The 22,009-nt window shown below is 48.3% G+C and overlaps 1 protein-coding gene, 1 long non-coding RNA gene and 1 pseudogene across 3 annotated transcripts; 2 read left to right on the top strand and 1 right to left on the bottom strand.

Annotated features, from left to right (window-relative positions):
- The first annotated feature begins 1,884 nt into the window (after positions 1-1,884).
- Positions 1,885-2,942, top strand: LOC125960408 (uncharacterized protein C10orf143-like; annotated as a pseudogene).
- A 1,285-nt stretch (positions 2,943-4,227) lies between these two features.
- On the bottom strand, positions 4,228-7,688 carry LOC125960411 (uncharacterized). Its single transcript, XR_007470036.1, has 3 exons — positions 7,559-7,688; positions 4,861-4,976; positions 4,228-4,498 (listed from the first exon to the last, which is right to left on the bottom strand). It is a non-coding gene; the product is annotated as an uncharacterized LOC125960411 (long non-coding RNA).
- Positions 7,689-8,787: 1,099 nt separating this feature from the next.
- Positions 8,788-12,491, top strand: ANKRD33 (ankyrin repeat domain 33). Of its 2 annotated transcripts, none has more exons than XM_033436551.2 (4): positions 8,788-8,929; positions 9,117-9,285; positions 10,236-10,291; positions 10,384-12,491. In XM_033436551.2, exons 1-4 carry the CDS (start codon positions 8,809-8,811, stop codon positions 11,103-11,105), a joined length of 1,068 nt encoding a protein of 355 aa, XP_033292442.1. In that variant the 5' UTR covers positions 8,788-8,808; the 3' UTR covers positions 11,106-12,491. The 2 variants fall into 2 exon arrangements, with proteins under 2 accessions (XP_033292442.1, XP_004274351.1); XM_004274303.3 differs by lacking the exon at positions 10,236-10,291 and having other exon boundaries at positions 9,117-9,257; positions 10,384-10,779; positions 10,974-12,491.
- The last annotated feature ends 9,518 nt before the right edge of the window (positions 12,492-22,009 follow it).

Consider the following 22,009-nt stretch of genomic DNA (forward strand, 5'->3'; position numbering starts at 1 on the left):
TGAGCCATGGCCGCTGAGCCTGCGCGTCCGGAACCTATGCTCCGCAGCGGGAGAGGCCACAACAGCGAGAGGCCCGCGTACCGCAAAAAAAATTAAAAAAAAAGAAAAAAGAAAACTACAGCCTGGTTGATTTCACTGGGAAGAGTAACAAATATTAAGGAACAAATAATCATGATCCCCTCACAGACTCTTCCAGAAAAGAGAGAATGAGAGAATACTTCTCAACTTACTATATGAGCCTATTTTATGGATTATTATTTTATGATATCAAAACCTGACAAGGGTGATAAAAAGTGAGAATTAGAGGCCAATTTCATCCATGAATATAGGTACAAAAATCCAAAAGCATTTATAGATAAATTATTAAAATCAATAAGGAAGTTTAGGAAGCTTGTTGCATATAAAATTAATATGCAACATATATTCTATTCGAATAAAACACAATAGAATGTAAAAATAATATATGGAAATATAGAATATAGGAATAAGCAGTTAGAAAATATTAATAAAATTAATAAAAGGATACTATTTACCTACCATCAGAATGTATGTAGGAAAAAAATCTATCAAAACGTGTACAATATAAAATGTTCTATTAGTCAACCATATCAGTACTTTAACACACACACAAAGGTGATTTCTCACTCTCATTCTCTCAAAATCTGCCATGTGTCTGGATGATTATCCAGGTAGCAATTTGGTAATTCAGGTTGCTTTGATCCTGTGGCTCCACCATCTTGCCATGAGGCATCCTCTGCTATCACCAAGGCAGGAAAAAAGCTGCTGGAGGGTCTTACGTTAGCAAGTGAATGCACGGGCTCAAAAGGGACATTGTCGATTCCACTCACAGCCTATTAGACGAATTAACCACACAACGTCGCTTAGTTGCAAGAGAGCTGGGGAAGTATAATCCCCTATATGTCTGGAAGAGATAGAAGAATTGAATACGGGTGGGCACAATAAGTCTCTAGCACAGACCTTTAGGAAGAAAACTATAAAATATTGAAGACATTAAAGAAATCTCAATAAACAGAAGATAGACCATGTTTAAGGATTAGAAGATTCAATATTACAGAGGTATCAGTTTTCTTTAAATTGATCTACAGATTAAATAGAAGAGTCTCTTATGTGGTCACAGACAGGTGTTCATTGCAAAGCTGGAGTCACCTGAAGGCTCAACTAGGCTGGATGCCTAAGGTGGCTCACTCCCATGATGCTGTTGATGCCGGCTGGAGGCTGGAAACTCAGCTGGGGCTGTCAACTATAGCACCTACAAGCTGGACTTCTCATAGCATGGTGGCTGCATCCTGAGAGGGAATAACTTGAGAGAGTGTCTGGAGAGTGACTTCCAAGGGGGAAGCTGAAAGGTTTCTGGTGATCCAGCTTCAGATGTCACACAGCATCACTTCTGCCATGAGCCCCTAAGACCAGCCAGGTTCAAGGGAAAGGTAAATAGAACACCTCCCAGTAGGAGAAGTGTCAAAGGATTTGTGGCCGTCTTCTGTCTGTCACATTTGACAAACATTCAAAATACCAATAGTTCAAAGGACCAAGAGTAGTCAAGACATTGTTAAAGGAGAAAAAGAAAGTGGGAATACTTGCTTTGGCAGAAACCGTGATTCATTTTAAAGCTTCAGTAATTAGGACAGTGTGATTTGGGCCCAGGTATAGACAAATAAACCAGGTGCCTTCTCTGTAGTTCCTTCATCTTTAACATATGGCTTCTGCCTCATGGTCCTAGATGATTGCTTTAGCGCCAGCTATAACGTCTGCAGCCAGAAGGCAAGATGGTGAAGATGAGAAGAACACACTCCCATCGCATTAAAGATACTTCTAGAAACTGAGCATACCATCTGCACTTACAAAGAGTCAATTTAGGCCAGAGCTTAATCACATAGTCATACTCAATGCAAGGATGGCTAGAAAATGTACTCTCTAGTTGGGTAGCCTGCGTCCAGCGAGAGAATTCTATTACATACAGTCCACAAACACATGAAGAGATGTGCAACCATATTAGTTATTAGGGAAATGCAAATCAAGACCATAATGAGATACCACTTCACATCCTTCTAACTGGCAAAAATTAGAAGCCTGACAACACAAGAGTGGAAGAAGCCTCACAGGGTCTTTTACATTTACTGGGTTCAGTTATAAAAGGTACAAACAATTTGGAAAACAAGTTTGCATTATCTCCTAAAATTGTATAATTAAATGATTTTTGACTCAGCAATTCCACTCCTAGAATACTCTTGCATACACAATCATGCAAGAGAGTTTGATGAGAGGCTGGGCGGACTCAGGCCTGGGGCAGCATGGACACTCTGGCCCCGGTCCGGTGGCGACGGCAGAGGCCAGAGGAGCTGCAGATTCCGGGGAACTGGAAACTGGCCTGCAGGAGATTGGAGGCAGCTGCACAGGAGCAGGGCTGCCTCCAGGTGAAGGCGAGCACCCTGGAATCCTGGAGCCGGGAGGAGCACGAAGGACACACAGTGGCCAGGGGAGACCAAGTGTGGGGATTCCTCGGCTCAGCCTTGCTCCAGATGCACTGCGGGGGAATCTGGACATTTTAACCATACAGAGAATTCTTAGAAGATGCAAGTTGAAAAAGGAAGATTCCAATTGTGGTTTGGAACCCTCGTGTGCCAGCAAATGTAAACCTCTCATGGATGGAGGTGGGTGCCCACCTGTTCAAATAGCAGCCCGGTTTGTCCTCTCCGCCAGGTACTCCCATGGGCCTCTGCGCCAGAGCCAGGAGGATCCCGTCACTTCAGAAGAGCCTCCAAATGTTATTACTCACCAGGCCTCCTTTCAAATGCATCTTGCCTGAGAAGATCAATTGCATTATTTAAAAGTTTAAGAAAATTCAGTATCAAACATCCTGTGAGGTTTGAGAATCCTGTGGCTTATGGACCCATAACTAGATGTAGCCCTGCTTTATACTTTTCCATTGTTTTATGGATGTATCCAGGGCTATGTACTCTTTTTAAATGAAAAGTCTTATTTTTATATTTAAAATGCACTGTAATCTGCAACTGAATTTTACTAAATGCTAGTACCCAGTCTGTTCTGTGTGAGTCCCTAACTGAAGTTATCAGGCACAGGACCACTTTTATATTAAAATGGAAATTTCTCATTAAAAAAAGAAGAGTGTTTGGGACTTCCCTGGCAGTCCAGTGGTTAAGACTCCGCGTTTCCACTACAGGGGGGCGCGGGTTCGATCCCTAGTCAGGTAACTAAGATCTTGCATACCTCCATGCTGGATCAGAAAAAAAAAAAAAGAAGAGTGTTCATAGCTGCACAATTTATAGTGGCAGAAACTTGGAAACCCCCCAGATATCCATCAATAAAGCAGCATGATAACTGTGGTATATTCACACAATGGAGTGAATATACACATAGCAACAAAGATGACCGGACTGTAGCACCACACGACAATATGAACGAACCTTAGCAAGATGTTATTCAGTGATAAAAGTAGACAGCAGAAGGCTACGTACAGCATTTACATCCTTTAAGCTAAAATACTAGAATTATATATGTGTAATATACATAATATATATGCTTTGAAGGAATACCTAAAGATGCAATAAAACAATATATAAAGGAACAAAACAAAGGGCATGAAATTCAGGATTAGAGCTGCCTCGGGTGGGGAGAGGCAGGGGATACATTGGGAAAATCACGTAGTGTATTGTCAAGTTCAAGCTTTCATTTGGAGGTGGTATTACGGGTATTTATTGCCATGTTAAAAATAATTAACTAATTAATAAGCTAAATAAAAGCAGACTATACAGGCACCAATAATGAGAATGGGGGATTGCGATTAATCTGATCCAGCATGTATGAGGTCTAAGAAAGAGAAAGAAAAAATTAAATCTACGTCAACAATAAGCAAAACAAAAACAAAAATATGAGACTTTAATTACAATAGCAAGAAAAACTATAAAGAATCTAGGAATCAACCTAACAGTGAATGTATAAGACCTTGCTGGAGAAAATTTAACACTATTGAAGAACATAAAGGAAAACCTGGAAAATGGATATATACCGTGTTTGTGGAGGAGAAAATTTAACATTGTGAGGCAGTCAACTTTCTCCAAATTAATCTATAAATTCAATGCAATTCCTATCAAAATGCCAGCAAATTTTTTCTAAAGAATTCAACAAACTTATTTGCAATTTTGTTTTTTTTGGCTGTGTTGGGTCTTCGTTGCTGCGCGCGGGCTTTCTCTAGTTGTGGCGAGCAGGGGCTATTCTTTGTGGCGGTGCACAGGCTTCTCATTGCGGTGGCTTCTCTTGTTGCGGAGCACCAGCTCTAGGCGTGCAGGCTTCAGCAGTTGTGGCACGTGGGCTCAGTAGTTGTGGCTCGCGGGCTCGGTAGTTGTGACACATGGGCTTAGTTGCTCCACGGCATGTGGGATCTTCCCAGACCAGGGCTTGAACCCGTGTCCCCTGCGTTGGCAGGCAGATTCTTGACCACTGCGCCACCAGGGAAGTCCTGCAATTTTATATGAAAGAATAAAAATCAATTTTGAAAAAGAAAATGAAATGTGGAGAACTTACCCTATCAGGTAGTCAGACATACTACAAAGCTGGAGTAATAAAATCAGTGTTGCATCAGCACTGGAACAGTCTAGTAAAATGATATAAGAACTCAAACACAACATAAAACATTAAAGAAAATTTGAAGTTTATATATGATAAAGATGATGCTACAAATCAGGGGAAAGAGAATTGTTTAATAGATGGGGTTACTTCACTAGTTGGAGAAAAGACTGGATCTTGTATTAGTCTGTTTGAGCTGCCATAACAAAATACCACAGACTGGGAAGCTTAAACCATAGAAATCTATTTTCTCACTGTTCTGGAGGCTGAAAGTCCAAGATCAAGGTGCCAGCAGGGTTGGTTTCTGGTGAGAGCTCTCTCCTTGGCTTGTAGATGGCCTCTTCTCACTGTATCCTCACATGGTCTTTCCACTGTGCTCACACAGGGGTGGGGGAAGGGAGGAGAGAAAAAGAGAAAGACAGCGTGCTCTGGTGTCTCTCCCTTTTCTAAAAGGACAGCAGTCCTATTGGATTAGGGCCCCCTATGAACTCACTTAGTTTTAAGTACCTCCATAATATCACTGTCTCCAAATACAGCCACATTGGGGGTTAAGCCTTCCACATATGAATTGTAGGGGGACACAATTCAGTTCATAACAGCTCTCTTCCTCACACCATATATAAAAGTAAATTCCAGATGGATTAAAAACTAAATATTAAAAATAAAACTGCAAGAGTAATGAGAGATGAAGATCCTTGTGATCTTGGAGTGGGAAATTCTTCTCAAGCAAGGCCCAAAAGCACAAAGTATAAGGAGATTTTTTATGAATCTAACCACATCAAAATTCAGGATTTCTTTCGATGAAGTTCACCACAGATAAAGCTAACAGAAAGGTTTATGCTACAGTTGCCACCTTTAAAACCCATCTGACAATGGGTGTATTATCTAGAATATTAAAAGGAATTCCTGAAAACTCAATAAGAAAAAGACAGGAAATTCTAATAGAACATTGGACCCAGGCTATGAACAGGTGATTCACAGGAGGGGAAACAAGAATGACTATCAGGTATGTGGAGAGATGCTCACCTTGTTGATAACCAGAAAAATCCAATGTAAGATAGCAATAGCCCCTTATAGTTCTGTACCATCAGATTGACAAACATTAGAAGGCCGAATAAGTACAAGGGTTTGTAATGATTTGGGAGACTTTTATGCACTGTTGGTGGGTGCACTGCAAAATAGGGAGCAATCCGACAGTACCTGGTAAATAAGTATGTATGTTCCCTAGGACCTAGCAGTCTCAGAGATGCTCTCTTTCAGGTCTACAACTAGATATGTACAAGGTTGCTCACTGCAGCATTACTTGCAATGGCATGAAGTTGGAGGCAACATGGGTGTTCATCACTGGAAGAGTAGATAAGTAATATGTGATGTATTCACACTATGGAATTCTATTCAGCAGGAATAAGAGGGAAGAAAGAAAGACGTTAAAAGGTACACCTCACATATTTTATCAAGAGAGCAAAGATTGTTTTCCGGAGCCTCACCCATCAGACTGCTGCTTGCATTTCATTGGCCAAAATTGTGTCACCTGGTCACACCAAACTATAATAAAAGGTGACTGGAGAGAAGGGAGGTTATGGACAGGGATTCTATCATCTCATCAGTGATTTCTGACACATAACCTGGTAGATTTCTTCTAACTGCTGCATAGAGTCCATAGTGTGCACTCACCACATTTTACTGTGATGGCTACAGGTACAGCAGTCATCTTGTGACCATGAGGAAAAGTCAAGAGACTCCTAGAGAAGGCCCTGACAACATGGAGTCAACACCAACAGCTTCTTATGCCTGAACTTTTTATCCCGTATGAAGAATAAACCTCTATTTGTTTAAGCCACATGTGTCAGTTAGGGTTCAATTGCAGACAACAGAAATAAATCTGGCTAGTTTAAATGGAGAAGCAGGCTCTAGGTCCTGGAACAACTCCCAGCTTTGGGAGGCATGTGACCTCTGCCTATGATGGGGAAAACAACAGTCACTACTACAGGAAGCTGATGAATCAGGAAGCTGCTCACCAGGACCCTCCTGCATCTGTCATGACCTGTGACAGCAAAACGGATGTCCCATGCTACTTAGTTCTATTCCAGACTTATGCCTCACGCAAGAGTAGGACCTAAATCACAGATTCCTAGCTCACAAGAACCTGGGAGGTGTCATTTTAGCTTTCCAGCTTCTGTAGTTTTGGATGGATGTTGAACTGCCAGAATGTGGCAGCCTCCAACACCACTGAGGTCAGCTTTTGGTTACTTACAACCAAAGGCATTCATGACTGGCGCACTGCACAGAACGCAACAAGGCCAGATCCCCAAAACATAACGCTGAGTAAAAGGAACAAACACGATGAGCTCTGTAGCACAATCTAAGGTGTTACTTAAAACGGACACAAATCAACACTACCTTTTTCAATGAAATGTACATTTTCAAGGATATATGTGTCAGTCGGTAAAGGAAAGGAGGAGGATGGGCTGTGGGGATCAGGGATGAAAGAGATAAACCAAATGAAGTAAAAGAAAACAAGAGAGAGATCTTGTACATCTGATAGTGGGAGTGATATAAGTAGAGCAATATGATTGGCTCCATTTTCTACACCTGAGGTCCAAACCCAATTCATTAAGTTTGATATTTAATAGTAATTTAACTTAAAGAATACTTTAATAATAATTTATTAATTTAATAAATAATTGTAAATAAATGGTTTAATTTAAATGATTTATTTAAGTATTAACACAATTTAAATATTTCATATTTAATTTACCACACCAGATTAATCCATTAAACTTAATATATCATGATTTTTGTACCCCTAATTAAGCAATTCTTTATACTTTAATTTTCCCAGAACCTCAAAAAATAGATTCAGGTGACCCCTGGTACCCCACCTGCGTCCCAGCCCCTATTTAGTGAGATGTCTTCACCTGCACTCTCTCCCACCCCACCCCCACCCCCTCACCAAGCCCTGCTCCACCAAGGAGGAAGGGACTTCAGCTTTGGGGGCCGAGTTCCGAAACCTGGCAACGCTTCCACGGTCGAAGGGTCTGGTTCTACGGCAGCTAGTCTCCCCAGAAGGCCGAAGGTGAGCGCGTCGGCAGAGAGGCGGGTCTTACTCTCAGAGCCGCCTCCGCGGGGGAGGAGCCGCCCTGACTCGGGCCCCGCCCACCCCGGCCAGGCTCTTGGGGCGGGTGTTGGTCGGCTTGGAGAGGAGAGCAGCGTCCCCGCCCGCCCCCCCGATCCCTAACAAGCCCGGCTTGACCCGGCTCAGCCCCGAGGTGTCTGAGGCAGCTTTTTCTGTTAAGTCGCGCCATCTGTTACCTGCGTTGCTTCCTGGGGCTGTTAGTCCACCTCGAGACACTCCAGAGACCTGGTGTGTGTGCTCCCAGGAGTCTGGGGGGATGCTGTGGGCTCCAGCCTGGGCCCCAGCAATGACTGCCTCCTAGGGACCCTCCAAACCCCAGGTAAGGTCCCATGGGAAAGAGAAGACCGCCTCTCTTCCTTGACTCTCGCTAGGACCCTCACTTGCAGTGAACGACTTCGGCCCTCTTAGGGCTCTTGCCCTTCGGCCCCCCTGCCAGGGGCTTGTCCTCTCTCCAAGGTGGATGCGACGGGAGACTCCAGCGGGCAAAAGCTCTCCCCAGGGCCAGCTGCTGGGACCCCTCCCGGAATCCAGGGAGACTGTTCCCTTCATTCTGTGTTATAGATGCCAACTGCGTGAGGAGGGGAGACTCACCTTCTTGCCCCCAGGATGGAAGAGGAGGAACTGACACTGCAGAAGGGAGGGCTGGACGTCGCTGAGACCCTGTCCTGCCCCGACCACGAGACCTTTACCCCAAGCTGCGTGCTGGGCGCCCTGTACTGGGCCTGTTTCCACAATGACACTGCCCAGCTCCAAGCCATGCTGGACGATGGGGTCTCCCCCGAGGAGGCCACCCAGGTGGACAGCAATGGGAGGGTGAGCTACCCTGGGTGCTTCACAGGCCAGCAGGGGGCGCTCTGTGTCCTCACCACGCCACACTCATCCTTAGAGAGTCTCAGGATCAACAGCCACAGCCTGGGTCCTCAGGAGGAAGGGAGTGGGTGAGAGTGGGTCTTCACAGGGGCTGGAGCATCTCTGGGACAGTTGTGGGGTAGAAGGCACAGGGACCCCCCAGCGAGCTCATGGAGGAAAGCACCGGGGCTGAGCTGTCCCTCCCCCAGACAGGCCTCATGGTCGCATGCTACCACGGCTTCCAAAGTGTTGTGGCCCTGCTCAGCCGCTGTCCTTTCCTGGATGTGAACCAGCAGGACAAAGAAGGAGACACAGCCCTCATGCTGGCTGCCCAAGCAGGTGAGAGGCTGCTAACCCCACCCTTTACCAAACCCCATCACCCCCCCACCCCAGACCCGGCCACAGTCCCACACTCTTTGCACCGACGTTCTCCCACCCCAGATGCTGCCTTGTTGGGGGGAGGGTGGGTTTGGGGCTTTGTCATCCCTTTCTTGGGTAGCTAAGCTCTGCCCTTGGTGCCCTGCAGGCCATGTGCCTCTGGTGAGTCTCCTGATCAACTACTATGCTGGCCTTGACCTGGAGCGCCGGGACCAGCGGGGGCTAACTGCGCTGATGAAGGCCGCCATGCGGGACCGCTCCGAATGCGTGGCTGCCCTCCTCATGGCAGGTGCATGGGGCCTGAACCAGGATGTGTGGTCTCCAGTCCCTCCCCCACGCCTCCCCACCAGACACTAAATCAGCTGTCATAGTTGCAATGAGGAGAGAGGTGGAGATGGAAGATCAATCCAGGCTGACTTCCTGGAGGAGGGGAGTGTGCTGGGGCTTCTCACAAGCAACAAAGTCCAGCTATTGATAGCTCTATTTGCATTGCGAATGGCGGTCCCAGAAAAGAAAGCTTGGGAGGATAACCTAGACCAGCTGGAGAACCTAATACAAAAAGGCTGGTAACTGGAACCAGATTCCTAAGTTCTCATCCCGGCTCTGCCCCCAGCTGAGTGACCGTGGGCAAACAGCTTCCCTCTCTGGGCCTCACCAGTGTAAGATGAGAGTGATGGCTTTCTCTGGGCTGATTTCCAGCTCTGACGAGCCAGGGTTCCAGAAATGCAGTGATGGGTAGTTGAGACGTGTGGCCGTGTAGAGTTGTTCTGGGGTGAAGTCCACACTGTCTGTGGAGTCTCGGGCCCTCATTACTCCCTGAGGTGGGGCTGCCCTCTGTTGTTCACTCTGGGGGACCCCAGCCTCCAGCTTTTCCCTTTCCCATCCCGTCACACCGGGTTTGGGGTGAGAAGGGAGGAAGCTCTACACCCCCTCCTTTGTCTCAGAGTGACTGCCACTCCCCTCGCGCCCAGGATTAGGGGTGTGTGGTGGTGCAGAGAAGAACCAGGAGTGGGAACCATGAGAATCCCCGCTCCACCTGCTCCAGAGGGTACAGCTCGCTCCCCACCCGTCCCGGGCAAACGTCACACCAGCCCTCTGGTCAGTGCCTTGGCTCAGGAGGTCTCTTCTTCTCCAGCTTTGGAGATACCCCCCCGACACACACACAGTAGGTCTCTGTGAAGTCTTTTCCCCTCGCTGGACTCCAATTTCTCTATCAGTCCTAAACCGGAAGTTGGGATCTGGGACTGGTACTGTCTCTGGGCTGTAGCCACAGAGGGGCCCCAGCTTCCAGCTGCAACAGGATGGGACTCTGTGGCTTTGCATGTAACCCCAATCAGTCCTGCTGCTAAAGAATCTGCCCTTCTGCAAGTCATCAATCCCTGTCCTACCCCATGTCACCCCGTACCTGTCCCCAGGTGCCGACCTGACTGCAGTGGATCCTGTCAGGGGCAAGACAGCCCTGGAGTGGGCATTTCTGACCGACAGCTTCGACACGGTGCAAAGGATCCAGCAGCTGCTGCGGCGGCCCCAAGTGGAGCAGCTCAGCCATCATTACCAGCCTGAGTGGCCAGCCTTGCCCGGGCTTGTGGCACAGGCCCAGGCTCAGGCCTCCCCGTCTTTCCTAGAACGACTTCAGGCCACCTTGAGCCTCCCCTTCGCGCAGTCTCCTCAGGAGGGGGGTGTCCTGGACCACCTTGTGACCGTCACGACCAGCCTGGCGAGTCCTTTCCTCACCACTGCCTGCCACACCCTGTGCCCTGACCACCCACCTGCACTGGGCACTCGAAGCAAGTCTGTGCCAGAGCTGCTAGGCACTGCCCCGCCCCCTCCCCCAGTACCCCAACTCCCCCAGGAAGTCCCTGGCCCCCGGGTCTTCATCCCCTACCAGAGCCCTCAGGGTGTACTGAGCATGTGCTATCAGTGGCTCCAGCCCAGAGATAGTACCAGCCCCAGGCCCCAAGCCCCTAAGATCCTCCTCTCCAAGGCACCCTCATCTGGCGTTCAGTGGAAGCCAGAGCCCAGGTCTGCAGGGAATCGAAGGCTGTCCCTTCCTGTCTGGAGATACCAGGAGCTCAGGATGGAGAGGAGGAGGCAGGAGGAGGCCAGGCTGGCACAGAGCCAGGGGACGAAGGGATAGGCCGGACTGGGACTAGGTAATCAAGCCCCTCCCTGAGGCTCCTTTGCCCTCTAGAGCCCCTTCTGCCTTCCCATCCACCTCTGTCTAAGTGACTGTACTCTTAGCCTGTGTACAAGGTTATTCATACAGCATTGTTTGCAACAGTAAAAGGGTGGAAACAGCCTAGGTGTCCATCAAAAGGGGACTGGCTAAATTGATTCTGAGTGTAAATACTGCACACCCGTATGATGTATTCTGTACAGTGGCAAAACGAGAGTAAGGAAGCTCTTTATGTTCTCATGTGAAACTATCTTCAAGATGTATTAAGTGAAAAAAAACCCCAAACAAGGGGTGGAACAGTGTGTACGGCATGCTACTATCTGTCAAAGTAAAATCCACACCAAGATAAACTCGACGAATACAGATATGTAGTGAGTACCAAGATTTATTTAACTACTTAATGAGCAAACCAGCCGCATGGATCAAAGGAAGAAATGAAAAACTATTATAGACATTCAGGGGAAAAAAGAATGCTTGAATAAGATTGCAAAGATAGATACAAAAATATCAATTCCTACCTGGCAATAAAACCATAACTGTTTTTTTTTCTTACCAGACAAAAATAATTTGCTATTTATCAATCTTCTACGCGTTAACCTCTTAACTTTACAGTCTGCGCACTAATCAATAGTAAATCGTATAGCAAACTTAGTTCCTTCCCCTGAATGACCCATAGGTGGGGTTATTAGCCAATGATCTAAAATATCTTTGAAAGGGCACTCAGTGATTTTTTGGTGTGCCTTATTTACAAGTTTTGGGTATTTTTTCTTAACATATTTGTTGCATAGATATGTTTGCTTGCTTATTTGTGATAATGAAAGCAACCACTTGTAAGGTATTTACTATATTCATTAATACACTTAACTCCCAATAATCCTATGAGGATTTTATCTTTGAGGACACGGGGTACAGAGAGGGTTAGGAATTGCCCAGGTTCACACAGCTAGAAACTGACAGAGATCAAGATTGAGAGCCAGCCATTCCAGTTGTAGGGGCCAGACTCTTAACACCAAACCATGCTGCCTCACAGCACCTTTCTGGAAAGAGACATGACAGTATTTTAGGGAAGAACACTGAGCAGCTGATGAAGGGTGGGAGGGAGACTTTTCACTAAGTATCTTCTTGAAACTTTAGGCCTTTTTAAAAAATAAACTGAATTTTTTCAAACAGTCGTAGATTTACAGAAAAGTTGTGAAGGTCATGCAGAGAGTTTGCATGTACCCCGTACCCAGTGTCCTCTTTTATTAACATGAGTGTAGTACATTTGTTACAATTAACGAACGAATGTTAATACATTACTATTAATAAAATCCATTCTTAATTCAGGCTTCCTTAGTTTTTTCCTAATATCCTTTTTCTGTCTAGAATTCCTTTCAGGACACCACATTACATTTAGTCATCATGTTTCCATAGATTCCTCTCGAATGTGACAGTTTTCTCAGGTTTTCCTTGTTTCTGATGACCTAGACAGTTTTGAGGAGGGTTGGTCAGATATTTTGTAGACTGTCCCTCAGGTGGGATTTGTCTGATGTTTTTCTGAAGAGATGAGGGCTATGGGTTTTGGGGAGGAAGATGTACCATTCTCCTCACATCATATTCAGGGTACCTCCTACGCACATGACTTGATCACCTGGCTGAGGTGGTGTTTGTCAGGTTTCTCCACTGTTATGTTCCTCTTTTTACCACCTTTCTATATTGCACTCTTCAGAAGGAAGTCATTATATGAAGCCCACACTTAAGGAGTGGGGAGTTATACTTCGTCTCCTTGGGGGTGGAGTACCTACATAAATTATTTGGAATTCTGTACAGAATGTTTCAACTTTTTAGTCAAGTGTTACCAAATTTTGAAAGACTTGAAAATAAATCTGCTCTTGTGTCCATCAAAAGATGAATGCATAAAGAAGATGTGTTATATATATATACATATACACACACACAATGGAATACTACTCAGCCGTAAAAATAAAAGTTTGCCATTTGCAACAACATGGATGGACTTGGAGGGCATTATGCTAAGTGAGATAAATCAGACAGAGAAAGACAAACACTGCATGATATCACTTACTTGTGGAATCTTAAAAAGTAAAACAAACTAGTGAATATAACAAAAAAGAAACAGACTCACAGATATAGAGAAAAAACTAGTGGCTACCTGTGGGGAGAGGGAAGGCGGAGGAGCAAGATAGGGTTAGGGGATTAAGAGGTACATACTACCATGTATAAAATAAATAAGGGCTTCCCTGGTGGCACAGTGGTTGGGAGTCCGCCTGCCGATGCAGGGGACACGGGTTTGTGCCCTGGTCCGGGAAGATCCCACATGCCGCGGAGCGGCTGGGCCCGTGAACCATGGCCGCTGAGCCTGCGCGTCCGGAGCCTGTGCTCCGCAATGGGAGAGGCCACAACAGTGAGAGGCCCGCGTACCGAAAAACAAAAACAAAAACAAAACAAAACAAAAAAAATAAATAAGCTACAAGGATATATTGTACAACACAGGGAATATAGCCAGTACTTTATAATAACTGTAAATGGAATATAACCTTTAAAATTGTGGATTACTATGTCCTACAACTGAAATTTATATAATATTGTAATCAACTATACCTCAGTTAAAAATAGATAAGTAAAACACATCTGTTCTTTGAATAGAGGAAAACATACACACACACACACACACACACTGAGGTGACAATGATATTAGGGTTAGATAGTGCGTGATTTCCCCCAGAGGGTTCTGAAGGCAACTGTGGTGAACCAGAATGGGTTCAAGGTTAACTTTGCCATTTCCTACCTGTGTGATCCTGAATAAGACACTTAAGTTTCCCTTGCCTCCTTTCTCATCTGTTAACTGGGGGCAAACAGGGTTTCTTTCTTTCCAATGAAAGCTCCACTAACTAATGTGGGTAAAAAGGCTCTGTAAACCGTTAAGTGCTGTCGAGAGGTGAGGTGCTCTGGAAGGGCCCTGGGGAACCGAGTTTGACCGAGTTGCTTCCGAACCTCTGGGATGGAGCTAGAGTTCCCTCCTCCCCACCCACTGCTGAAATCAGAGCACATGAAGCCAGCCCTGGCCCTGGGCATTGCAGCCAGGTAAAGAAACTCCATCTCCAGGCTTGGAACAGCGTGGAAGTTACATGCTTCAGCCTGAGAGTTGGCCTGGGACCTTGGGCGAGTTACCGGACCTTTCTGAGCCTCAAGGCTCCTATATGTAGAGTGGAGGTTATAATGACTTGTCACCAAAGGGCTGTTGTGAGAATTAATTGAGCTAAGGCAGCGCTCCGCACTGTGCCTGGCCTTAATGTCATCATTATCCTATGTAATCCTCACGACCTTCCTCGTTTACAGCTGAGGAAACTGAGGCTATGAAGGTTAAGGTACTTGCCCAAGGTCACCAGCTGGTAAGTGGCTAAGTGGTACTTGGAGTTCAAGTCTGTCGGACTCTGAAGCCCGTGTCCCTTCCGTTGCAGCACGCCCGGACTCCGCCCACAGCCTAGGCTCCCTGGTTCTCGGAACCTCTCCCTCCCACTTCCAACCAGTTTGAGTTTTACAAGGGTGCAGGGGTGACCATGGCACCCTCAGGGCCAGAGAACGATCCCTCTGCGGCTCTCCCTCCAGGCTCGCTGGCTTGGGGTAGATCTGGGCTGGCAGGTGGTAACGCCTTGTCCATGGGTCAGACAACAGTTTCCAGCAGAGGGAGCCTCTCCACCTTGGAGAAGACCCACCCCTCCATCCCTGACCATCTCCAGGGCCACTAGAGTCCTAGGCTGAGCCATCTCTCTCTCCCTCTAACAGCTCCTGACAGCCTTTCAGGCCACCAGCAAGGAAAGAAGTCTAGTGGGCTGCCCTAAGTCCACGTGTCCACTAGCACCCCCAGCCTGAGTCCCTGTCAGCAGAGGCCACGGAACCCAGGACAAGGTCCCTGGGGGTGAAGAGCACAGGCCACGTCAAAGCCGCTCTGCTACGGCCCACAGACGTGGGTTTGGATCCTGACCCTGCCTCTTATCTCTGTGACCAGGTCCCCTCCCAGCCTCGGTCTCCTCCTCTGTAACATCTAATGGTGATAATATTTAATCGCTACTTCCCAGACTTTTTGTGCGGCCTAAACAGCGGGAGGCCTGCGAGGCACACAGCACCGCCTGGCTCACGGTCAGCGCCCGGTAAACAGCAGCTTTTGTTACTGTGCTGGGCGGCAACGGGTAAGGAAACGACCAAGGGGGCAGTTCCGCGGAGGAGGCCAGCGGACGTGTCCTTGGAACCCCATGGCCTCCCCTGTGATTCTACGATATTATTCTGGTAGACCCTGAAGTGAAAACACACAGGCCGGCTCCCACTCAGCTCTGCAGCCCGGCGCCCCCAAGCCCGGCCCACTCCCCATTACCATAGCGCTGATGGTACCTGGCAGACAGGGGCTCCTACAGAGGGGACTGCAAGGTTGGCTGTCCTGACGCACGCTGGGATGTCAGCCAGGCTGTGGGGACTCCTGGGGAACCCTCCCCTCACTCCTGCAAGGGCAGAACCCGCGTCTGTCTCCCTAAGCCCTCTAGGTCTGTGCCGGACCCATACAGGCTCAATAAAGAAAAGAACAGAGTTCAGGCTCCACCAAGGTCTGGGATGCTTAGAGAGGCCATTAGCATCTCCCTCTTCTTTTTAGGGGCTGCCCTGGTTCCAGGAGTGGCAGTGACCCTGGCTATTCCATTCTAGGAAACACCTATTGGGTCAAGAGAAGGCAAGGGAGTACCTATATGTGGGGAGGACAGAAGGACAAGCAGGAGCTCATTTGTGTGTGTCCCCTTTTTCCCAAACTGGGGCATCTTGACAGGATTCCCTCCTCTCTGGCAGTCGTACTTTCCAAATGGTTGCAAACATCTATGTACCTTCCATCACACCAGCCACCAGGCCAGTCGTGCCTCTCCTCCTCAGAGGGACCACGGCTTCTCATGGTTAAGGAAGATAACTGCGTTTGAAGGGAGGACTTGAGGACAAGGCTTGGGGTTGGATGGACTCTGTAACATCCCTCAGAGTCACACAGGCAACGTCACATGCGGACACAGGGTCAGCCAGGGGCCCTAGGGGCCTGCAGGCTCACAGGCACAGAAGTACACACAGACGCACTGGTCCACAGACTTCTAGTCCCATACAGAGAGGCCAGCCATACAAGCACATATAAACACACCCCATCACACAGGTGCACAAACACACAGGTTCACTGACAAAGGAAAAAATAAAGACAGGGTCCCCCCACTCCCTGAGGTTCCCGGCCCCTCCCCTGCCCTTCCTATCCCCTGTGCCCCCAGCACGTTGCAGTCCCCTGTCCAACCGGCTCCATACATAGCGTGTATGACGGTGATCGAGGCTGCAGAGTCTGTCTAAACATTGGGAGCAGCAGTTAGGGGGTCGAGGGAGTGCCAAGCCTGACCCTCGAGTCCTCCCCACAGACCTAGGTATCATCCGTAACTATAAAATCCATGGTCCCTCTCAGGGAAAGGAGAGAGGTGGTGGGGACTTCCCTGGTGGTCCAGTGGTAAAGAATTCACCTTCCAATGCAGGGGACGTGTGTTCGATCCCTGGCCGGGGAACTAATATCCTACATGCTGCAGGGCAACTAAGCCCATGCGCCACAACTATTGACCTCGCGCACCTCAACTACAGAGCCCACATGCCCTGGAGCCTGCGCACCACAACTAGAGAGAGAAAACCCACACGCCACAGCTAGAGAGTAGCCTGCGATCTGCAAAGAAGAGCCCACGCGCCGCAGCAAAAAAGATCCCTCGTGCCTCAGTGAGGATCCCGCATGCCTGAACAAGGATCCCGCATGTTACAAAGAACCGCCACAGCGAAAGAAAGAAAGAAAAGAAAGAAAGAAAAAATGAAAGAAGAGAGGTGGGCAGCTAAAGCCTAAATCCTTCTTTGTGGTTGTTTCCTCCAGACCAAGCTTGGCTACCCCCCATCCCCTACATCCTACATCTGTGATTTGCCCTTGGGGACAAGGGGCAGAGGCCTGCAGATGAGGGAGTCTTGGAGACAAGAGCTCGCTGAGAGCCCTCAGAACCAGGCCCCCTGGCGCTGGGAAGGGCAGAGCCTAGGCACGGATGCTGGAGGGGTAGGAAAGGGGCAGGATTTGTGGCATTTCCCCTCCAGCTGGAAACAAAGGCACATTCCTGTGTCCAGCTCCAGCAATCTGGTCCCGCCCACCCGAGTGGCTGGAGCTGAAGGAAATCCCGCTGGCCTCTGGCCTCACCCGGCCACTCAGCCTCTCTTTCAAACAATGTCTGTCCCAGCCGGGGCCATTACCAGCTCTCAAATCCTGCGGACCCCCTCCTTGTCCAAATAACAAGCCCTCTCCATTGGGGATGGTTCCTTTAACTCCTCAGACTCTCTCCTCAAGCAGCAAGGGTCCCTGCAGGACCACCCAAGAGACTGCCAGGCCCTGCTCGTGCTTAAAGTGGGCAAAAGTCTTGATGCCCCTGGGAACTGCTGTGACATCCAAAATGCTCAGCCAGACCCTCAGCACATCTTCAAGTCCTGAGATTCAGTGGAACATCCCCCCAAAACAAGATCATTCACCTCAGCTAGTGGACACATCTTCCTTTATTGCAGCAAAATGGCAACTCTAGGGAAGAGTGGAGGTACCACGCTTCCGACTTGGTGAAGAGTCAAGACATACTGTGTGATACCAACAGAACAGGAACTGAAGGTATATTATTAAATTTACAGAAGAATAACACATGATCAATAATTAGAAGGGAGAGAGCCTAAATGACCCAAATTCCGAAGCTTTTAAATCTAGAGATAGGGCTTCCCTGGTGGCGCAGTGGTTGAGAGTCTGCCTGCCGATGCAGGGGACACGGGTTCGTGCCCTGGTCCGGGAAGATCCCACATGCCGCGGAGCGGCTGGGCCCGTGAGCCGTGGCCGCTGAGCCTGCGCGTCCGGAGCCTGTGCTCCGCAGCGGGAGAGGCCACAGCAGTGAGAGGCCCGCGTACCGCAAAAAAATAAATAAATAAATCTAGCGATAGCAGAAAGACAACTACTGCATGGGATCCCTTACACGTGGAATCTAAAAACAAGTCAAACTCATAGAAACTGAGAGTAGAAAAGTGCTTGCCAGAGGCCGAAGGGTGAAGAAACAGGGATAGGTTGGTAAAGGGTACAAACTTTCAGCTGTAAGGTGAATAAGGTCTGAGGATCTAACATATAACATGGTGACTATGAAACCGAGTCCCCCTGAGCCTGTGCGTCCGGAGCCTGTGCTCCGCAACGGGAGAGGCCACAACAGTGAGAGGCCCGCGTACCGCAAAAAAAAAAAAAAAAAAGAAATGTCACAGAAATGTCAGAAGACGATGATTAATCCCAGCCTCTTTGTTCTTCCCCTTAAAAAAACCCCTAACTCAGAGACAATGTGGGAGTGGATCTGAGGCTTGTCTCCTGCTCCTTTACTTGCTGCCCTGCAGTAAATCCTTACTTTGCTGCAAACTCCTGCTGGCAGAGTTGGACTTTCTGCGTGACGGGCCCACAAGCCCTTTGCTCAGTGACAACTATAGTTGATAACACTTGATTGTATAACTGAAATTAGCTGAGAGAGTAGCACTTAAATTTTACTCACCAAAAAAAAAAGATAAATATGTGGGATGATGGATGTGTTAATTAACTAGATGGGAAGAATCCTTTCACAATGGATACGTATATCAAATCATCACGATGTACATTTTAAATATCTTTTGGGAAAATCTTGCATCTGTTTAAAAATTGAAGTATAGTTGATTTACAATGTTTATACTTTAAATACCTTACAATTGTGTTTGTCAGTTATACCTCAGTAAAGCTGAAAACAATCTAGAGATAGAAGTGTAAACATATTATTTAGAGTTATAGAGGTAAATGTCAGAGAAATAAATAGCTTTGGGAAGGGGACGGCCCCAGCAAGAGGGTCTGGGGATGGACACAGTCGCTTCTCATTATAAACTCTTCTGCAGAATTTTTTTTTTTTTTTTTTTGCGGTATGCGGGCCTCTCACTGTTGTGGCCTCTCCCGCCGCGGAGCACAGGCTCCGGACGCGCAGGCTCAGCGGCCATGGCTCACGGGCCCAGCCGCTCCGCGGCATGTGGGATCTTCCCAAACTGGGGCACGAACCCGCATCCCCTGCATTGGCAGGCGGACTCTCAACCACTGTGCCACCAGGGAAGCCCTTCTGCAGAATTTTTAAAGTGTATTTACTCTGTGTGTCTTTAGGATTTCCTGAGTTATTTTCAGAATGGCTGCCTCGTGCCTCCAGGTCCTCTGCAGTGGCTCTGCATTCATCTATACAACAACCCCTCAGAGAGCTATTCATAGAAGAGGCGGTATTTAGGGCTCCTCTCCGAACAGGTAAGGAAACTGAGGCCCCTGTCACATAGGCGAGCCTCCGCCCTTCCGGAGACTCTCAGTTCACGCCCTTCTCCTGCCTCACAGCACAGTCTCCTTCTCTCAAAGCCAGACAGCTGTGAGAGTTTCACAGCTAGAGGAGAATGTTCACAGGTATTTTGCTTTTATTTGGAGAATGTGGTAGAGATGGAATTCGCAGCCCCTTTTTACGGGTATGGAAGGTGAGCCTGGGTGCTCTCCTCCAGCGCTGGGGCCGGTTTGGAGGAGGAGAGTCAGGGCCTCGAGGAGGCCCGTGGGGAGGGGCAATCCACAGGTTGCTGGACTGCCGAGGAGGAGGTGGGACTGGGGCAGCTTCTCAGCAGAGCCCAGGCCCCCGAGGCATCGTGCGGGCACCGTCTCATCTCAGTCTCCTGCCCTGTAGTGCCATCCCTTTCTTAAGAGCTTCCCCCCTGAGATGAGTCATCCTCAGGGCTCCGGCTAGGCAAGGAGTGGACAAACCCATCTAGGGGACATCCTGGAAGAGCTGGAGAGGAAGAGGAAGGTGACTCAGTGGCTCAAAATGTGGCCTCTGTCTGCCAGCCTCTTCCTGAGGTGCTGGACAGAGCTCTGGCTGCCCTCCGCTCCCCAAACATTAGCAGTGGCCAAACTGTCTTTTCACCTGAGCTGTGGTGTCAGGGCCCAGGACCAAGTGGTTTCCTGAATCTTACAGCCAAAGGAGATAACACAAGGCTGGGAAGAACCTTTGGGAGGATTCGGTCTAAGACAGGCCGGAACCAAGGCCCCACGCCCCCTGGTTTACTGCTCTTCTCAGGACTCCATGGTAATGGAGTAATGGTGGAAGGGTGCCTCCGGCCCGAGCGGAGGAGACCTAGGGAGGGCACGTCCTCTCCCTGCAGCCCTCAGAGCTGAGACTCTCTCCTCTGTGTTGAACAGATGGATAAATGGAATTCATAGGAATCTGCCCCACTTCTTCCCTGAAGGAGACCCACAGTTCTTCCTCCTTATGTATCCTGTTCTACTGTTTTCATTTGAAAAACTCCCTAGGTTGCCTGATCTAAATCTCCCACTCTCAATTTAAATGGAGCGAAGCCCACCTCACCCTCTGCTAACCGTCGCACCCTCCTTGCTTTGCTTTTTTTAAAAAAATATTTATTTTCTTTATTTATTTGGGTATTTTTGTTTGTTTTTTATTTTTGGCTGCGATGGGTCTTGCTGCGGCGTGCCAGCTTCTCTCTACTTGTGGCCTGAGGGTTTTCTCTCTCTAGTTGTGGCACGCAGGTTCCAGGGCGCGTGGGCTCTGTAGTGTGTGGCATGCGGACTCTCTTGTGGAGGCGCGCGAGCTCAGCAGTTGTGGTGCAAGGGCTTAGTTGCCCCGTGGCATGAGGGATCTTAGTTCCCAGACCAGGGGTGGAGCCCACATTCCCTGCCTTGGAAGGCTGATTCTTTACCACTGGACCACCAGGGAAGTCCCACTCCTTGCTCTTCCTTCCTACTCATCCCAGTGCAGAACTGGCTACGTAATTTGTGGGGCCCAGTGCAAAATGCTGGGCCCTTTTTTCAAACATGATTAAGAATTCCAAGATGGTACCAGCAGAGCATTAAACCGAGCGTGGTGTCTGTACAGGTTGGACACCCGCGAAGCCGGCCCTGCCCTAGTATCAAGAGCAATGCTTGAACTCAACATTCATAGCTTGTCCTGAAAGGTCAAGTTGTCCAATCCCCTGCCTTCATGTCACCTGCCTTCCATAGGTGAGAATCTCCTTGAAGTTTCACCCCACATACCTTTCCTAGGATCTCCAGGCCTCTGCTTCACACACTGCTGGGAAATTCTTCTAAATGTCTAAATCTAACTAAGTCTTGGCCCTTTACGCCTGTTTCCTCTTATTCTGTCCTCACTGTATATGGGGAACAGCTGGTCCTTTTGAGTAATTAATTCTTGTAGACTTGGACGCAGTCTGTAATTCCTTTTCCCTTTCCTCATTGGGCTGAGTCTCCAGTGCTTTCTCCAACTCTGTGTCCCTCCTCTGATGCCTTCCCCAGGTTCTCTGTGTTTTGTGGAAAGCATGGAGTCCACAGGAAGCCCCAAAGCACACCCGTCAGGATCCACAGGGCTCCATGCTCTGGAGAGGTGGGGAGACTCCAGCCCTGAGGAACAGCCAGCCTGCATCGGGCCCCGTCTTCCTCCTCCAAACCCTGCTCTCCTTTTATGTTTCATGAACTCTTCCCAGATAAAGTCCCCCATCCCCACTGACTCTCCCCAGCGATGCTCAGTTCTTGTCCATCTCGATGTTTCTGTTCTCAGCGTGTGTTTCAGACGGAATGCTTCCCTTGGGGAAGCACCCCCCTGCTCGTTCCACCTCTCAGGACACAGATCCGTGGGCTGGGATTGGGAAGGGTTTATCCTAAACCACAGCAAGGCATGGGGGAGAGTGGATATGAAAGATGGACACCAGCCACACTCCCAGTTCTGCAGCTAATAGTGTGCTAAAGCGGCTGCTATAATCTGAAAGAG

This window comes from Orcinus orca, chromosome 11 (genome assembly GCF_937001465.1).
Source record: "Orcinus orca chromosome 11, mOrcOrc1.1, whole genome shotgun sequence".
Classification (NCBI taxonomy): Eukaryota; Metazoa; Chordata; class Mammalia; order Artiodactyla; family Delphinidae; genus Orcinus; species Orcinus orca.

Bases quoted from the DNA above. Each gene is read 5' to 3' on its own strand.
- ANKRD33 (XM_033436551.2), top strand. From the start codon at position 8,809: ATGGTCGCATGCTACCACGGCTTCCAAAGTGTTGTGGCCCTGCTCAGC. The intron at 8,930-9,116 runs GTGAGAGGCTGC...GGTGCCCTGCAG, and splicing joins CATGCTGGCTGCCCAAGCAG to GCCATGTGCCTCTGGTGAGT. The intron at 10,292-10,383 runs GTAACCCCAATC...ACCTGTCCCCAG, and splicing joins GGGACTCTGTGGCTTTGCAT to GTGCCGACCTGACTGCAGTG.